The sequence below is a fragment of the Engystomops pustulosus genome, unplaced genomic scaffold (assembly GCF_040894005.1).
Source record: "Engystomops pustulosus unplaced genomic scaffold, aEngPut4.maternal MAT_SCAFFOLD_426, whole genome shotgun sequence".
NCBI lineage: Eukaryota > Metazoa > Chordata > Amphibia > Anura > Leptodactylidae > Engystomops > Engystomops pustulosus.
The window spans coordinates 2599-7500 of NW_027285305.1; the positions used below are offsets into that span (position 1 = coordinate 2599).

Sequence of the window (4902 nt, forward strand, 5' to 3'; positions counted from 1 at the left end):
TCTCCTTCCCCCTGACCAGGACGCCTCCTCCTCTCCTGGCTGGTGTCTCCTCCTCCCCTGGCTGGTGTCTCCTCCCCCCTGACCAGGACGCCTCCTTCTCTCCTGGCTGGTGTCTCCTCCCCCCTTACCAGGACGCCTCCTTCTCTCCTGGCTGGTGTCTCCTTCTCTCCTGGCTGGTGTCTCCTCCTCCCCTGGCTGGTGTCTCCTCCTCCCCTGGCTGGTGTCTCCTCCTCCCCTGGCTGGTGTCTCCTCCTCCCCTGGCTGGTGTCTCCTCCTCCCCTGGCTGGTGTCTCCTCCTCCCCTGGCTGGTGTCTCCTCCTCCCCTGGCTGGTGTCTCCTCCTCCCCTGGCTGGTGTCTCCTCCTCCCCTGGCTGGTGTCTCCTCCTCCCCTGGCTGGTGTCTCCTCCTCCCCTGGCTGGTGTCTCCTCCTCCCCTGGCTGGTGTCTCCTCCTCCCCTGGCTGGTGTCTCCTCCTCCCCTGGCTGGTGTCTCCTCCTCTCCTGGCTGGTGTCTCCTCCTCTCCTGGCTGGTGTCTCCTCCCCCTGACAGGACGCCCCTTCTCTCCTGGCTGGTGTCTCCTCCCCCCTGACCAGGATGCCCCCTTCTCTCCTGGCTGGGGTGGGCCCCCTCCTCCTCTCTCCCGGCCGTGTCGGGCCCCCTCCTCCTCTCTCCCGGCCGTGTCGGGCCCCCCCCTCCTCTCTCCCGGCCGTGTCGGGCCCCCCCCTCCTCTCTCCCGGCCGTGTCGGGCCCCCCCCCTCCTCTCTCCCGGCCGTGTCGGGCCCCCTCCTCCTCTCTCCCGGCCGTGTCGGGCCCCCTCCTCCTCTCTCCCGGCCGTGTCGGGCCCCCTCCTCCTCTCTCCCGGGCCGAGTCGGGCCCCCTCCTCCTCTCTCCCGGGCCGAGTCGGGCCCCTCCTCCTCTCTCCCGGGCCGAGTCGGGCCCCCTCCTCCTCTCTCCCCGGGCCGAGTCGGGCCCCCTCCTCCTCTCTCCCGGGCCGAGTCGGGCCCCCTCCTCCTCTCTCCCGGGCCGAGTCGGGCCCCCTCCTCCTCTCTCCCGGGCCGAGTCGGGCCCCCTCCTCCTCTCTCCCGGGCCGAGTCGGGCCCCCTCCTCCTCTCTCCCGGGCCGAGTCGGGCCCCCTCCTCCTCTCTCCCGGGCCGAGTCGGGCCCCCTCCTCCTCTCTCCCGGGCCGAGTCGGGCCCCCTCCTCCTCTCTCCCGGGCCGAGTCGGGCCCCCTCCTCCTCTCTCCCGGGCCGAGTCGGGCCCCCTCCTCCTCTCTCCCGGGCCGAGTCGGGCCCCCTCCTCCTCTCTCCCGGGCCGAGTCGGGCCCCCTCCTCCTCTCTCCCGGGCCGAGTCGGGCCCCCTCCTCCTCCTCCCCCCTTGGGGTGGCCCCCGGTGTGTGTTCCTTCTGGTGACCTCTTTTCTCCCCCAGGTCTTGGGCTTTGAGGTGGACACTATAAACTCGGTGCAGTTCTCCAATCACACGGGTGAGTGGTGGGTGTGGGGGGGCGGGGGTCTGGTCCTGGGGGTCTCGCCGGCCTCTCACAGACATCTCTCCGGTTTCTCAGGGTACTCGCACTGGAAGGGGCAGGTCCTGAATGCGGAGGAGCTGCAGGAGGTGTACGAGGGGCTGAAGCTGAATGGGGTCACCCAGTATGACTATGTCCTGACAGGTGACCCGTGACCTCCCCCTGTGTGTGTCATGTCATGGTCCCTCTGCGTGTGAGTGTGCCGTGTGACCCTTGTGTGTCCGCTGCCTCTCTCTGGTGTCACCCGCTGACCCCGGTGTCCTGTGCCGCAGGTTACACCCGGGACGCCTCCTTCCTGGCGCGGGTGGTGGACATCGTGCAGGAGCTGAAGAGGCAGAACCCGCGGCTGGTCTACGGTAACGATGGCGGACAGCGGCTCATCTCGCGTCTTATCCTCCCACTGAAGGGTTAATCTCATGTCTGTTTCCTCCCCGCAGTCTGCGATCCGGTCCTCGGAGATAAATGGAACGGAGAAGGATCCATGGTAGGAACCGCAGCCGCCATGACTTCCTCCACATCTGACCCCTCCCACTGACCCCTCCTCCTCCCACTGACCCCTCCTCCTCCCACTGACCCCTCCTCCTCACACTGACCCCTCCTCCTCACACTGACCCCTCCTCCTCACACTGACCCCTCCTCCTCACACTGACCCCTCCTCCTCACACTGACCCCTCCTCCTCACACTGACCCCTCCTCCTCACACTGACCCCTCCTCCTCACACTGACCCCTCCTCCTCCTCACACTGACCCCTCCTCCTCCTCACACTGACCCCTCCTCCTCCTCACACTGACCCCTCCTCCTCCTCACACTGACCCCTCCTCCTCCTCACACTGACCCCTCCTCCTCCTCACACTGACCCCTCCTCCTCCTCACACTGACCCCTCCTCCTCCTCACTCTGACCCCTCCTCCTCCTCACACTGACCCCTCCTCCTCCTCACACTGACCCCTCCTCCTCCTCACACTGACCCCTCCTCCTCCTCACACTGACCCCTCCTCCTCCTCACACTGACCCCTCCTCCTCCTCACACTGACCCCTCCTCCTCCTCACACTGACCCTCCTCCTCCTCACACTGACCCCTCCTCCTCCTCACACTGACCCCTCCTCCTCCTCACACTGACCCCTCCTCCTCACACTGACCCCTCCTCCTCCTCACACTGACCCCTCCTCCTCCTCACACTGACCCCTCCTCCTCCTCACTCTGACCCCACCTCCTCCTCCTCCTCACACTGACCCCACCTCCTCCTCCTCCTCACACTGACCCCACCTCCTCCTCCTCCTCACACTGACCCCACCTCCTCCTCCTCCTCACACTGACCCCACCTCCTCCTCCTCCTCACACTGACCCCACCTCCTCCTCCTCCTCACACTGACCCCACCTCCTCCTCCTCCTCACACTGACCCCACCTCCTCCTCCTCCTCACACTGACCCCACCTCCTCCTCCTCCTCACACTGACCTCTCCTCCTCCTCGCGCTGACCTCTCCTCCTCCTCGCGCTGACCTCTCCTCTGACCTCTCCTCCTCCTCGCGCTGACCTCTCCTTCCTCCTCCTCCTCGCCCTGACCTCTCCTTCCTCCTCCTCCTCGCCCTGACCTCTTTCCTTCCTCCTCCTCCTCGCCCTGACCTCTTCCTCCTCCTCCTCGCCCTGACCTCTTCCTCCTCCTCCTCGCCCTGACCTCTTTCCTCCTCCTCCTCCTCCTCGCCCTGACCTCTTTCCTCCTCCTCCTCGCCCTGACCTCTTTCCTCCTCCTCCTCCTCCTCGCCCTGACCGCTTTCCTCCTCCTCCTCCTCCTCGCCCTGACCTCTTTCCTCCTCCTCGCCCTGACCTCTTCCTCCTCCTCCTCGCCCTGACCTCTTTCCTCCTCCTCCTCCTCCTCGCCCTGACCTCTTTCCTCCTCCTCCTCCTCCTCGCCCTGACCTCTTTCCTCCTCCTCCTCCTCGCCCTGACCTCTTTCCTCCTCCTCCTTCCTCGCCCTGACCTCTTTCCTCCTCCTCCTCCTCCTCCTCGCCCTGACCTCTTTCCTCCTCCTCCTCCTCCTCCTCGCCCTGACCTCTTTCCTCCTCCTCCTCCTCCTCCTCGCCCTGACCTCTTTCCTCCTCCTCCTCCTCCTCCTGCCCTGACCTCTTTCCTCCTCCTCCTCCTCCTCCTCCCCTCGCCCTGACCTCTTTCCTCCTCCTCCTCCTCCTCCTCGCCCTGACCTCTTTCCTCCTCCTCCTCCTCCTCCTCGCCCTGACCTCTTTCCTCCTCCTCCTCCTCCTCGCCCTGACCTCTTTCCTCCTCCTCCTCCTCGCCCTGACCTCTTTCCTCCTCCTCCTCCTCCTCCTCCTCGCCCTGACCTCTTTCCTCCTCCTCCTCCTCCTCCTCCTCGCCCTGACCTCTTTCCTCCTCCTCCTCCTCGCCCTGACCTCTTTCCTCCTCCTCCTCCTCGCCCTGACCTCTTTCCTCCTCCTCCTCCGCCCTGACCTCTTTCCTCCCCTCCTCCTCCTCGCCCTGACCTCTTTCCTCCTCCTCGCCCTGACCTCTTTCCCTCCTCCTCGCCCTGACCTCTTTCCTCCTCCTCGCCCTGACCTCTTTCCTCCTCCTCGCCCTGACCTCTTTCCTCCTCCTCGCCCTGACCTCTTTCCTCCTCCTCGCCCTGACCTCTTTCCTCCTCCTCGCCCTGACCTCTTTCCTCCTCCTCTCGCCCTGACCTCTTTCCTCCTCCTCGCCCTGACCTCTTTCCTCCTCCTCGCCCTGACTCTTTCCTCCTCCTCCTCGCCCTGACCTCTTTCCTCCTCCTCCTCGCCCTGACCTCTTTCCTCCTCCTCCTCGCCCTGACCTCTTTCCTCCTCCTCCTCGCCCTGACCTCTTTCCTCCTCCTCCTCGCCCTGACCTCTTTCCTCCTCCTCCTCGCCCTGACCTCTTTCCTCCTCCTCCTCGCCCTGACCTCTTTCCTCCTCCTCGCCCTGACCTCTTTCCTCCTCCTCCCTCGCCCTGACCTCTTTCCTCCTCCTCCTCGCCCTGACCTCTTTCCTCCTCCTCCTCCTCCTCCTCGCCCTGACCTCTTTCCTCCTCTCCTCCTCCTCCTCGCCCTGACCTCTTTCCTCCTCCTCCTCCTCCTCCTCCTCGCCCTGACCTCTTTCCTCCTCCTCCTCCTCCTCCTCCTCGCCCTGACCTCTTTCCTCCTCCTCCTCCTCGCCCTGACCTCTTTCCTCCTCCTCCTCCTCCTCCTCCCCCCCCCGAACTCTTTCCTCCTCCTCCTCCTCCTGACCTCTTTCCTCCTCCTCCTCCTCCTCCTCGCCCTGACCTCTTTCCTCCTCCTCCTCCTCCCCCCGCCCTGACCTCTTTCCTCCTCCTCCTCCTCCTCCTCCTCCTCCTCGCCCTGACCTCTTTCCTCCT

The 4902-nt window shown here is 66.0% G+C and overlaps 1 protein-coding gene across 1 annotated transcript in view; it reads left to right on the forward strand.

Moving 5' to 3' along the window:
- Positions 1-1347: 1347 nt before the first annotated feature.
- LOC140111338 (pyridoxal kinase-like) overlaps positions 1348-4902 on the forward strand; it is a gene marked incomplete at its 5' end in the record, with an annotated part of 45200 nt that continues 41645 nt past the window's right edge. The window contains 4 exons of the mRNA XM_072132362.1: positions 1348-1480; positions 1562-1666; positions 1795-1878; positions 1960-2006. Coding sequence (XP_071988463.1) covers positions 1348-1480; positions 1562-1666; positions 1795-1878; positions 1960-2006 — 369 coding nt within the window. The remainder of the gene's footprint in view (positions 1481-1561; positions 1667-1794; positions 1879-1959; positions 2007-4902) is intronic.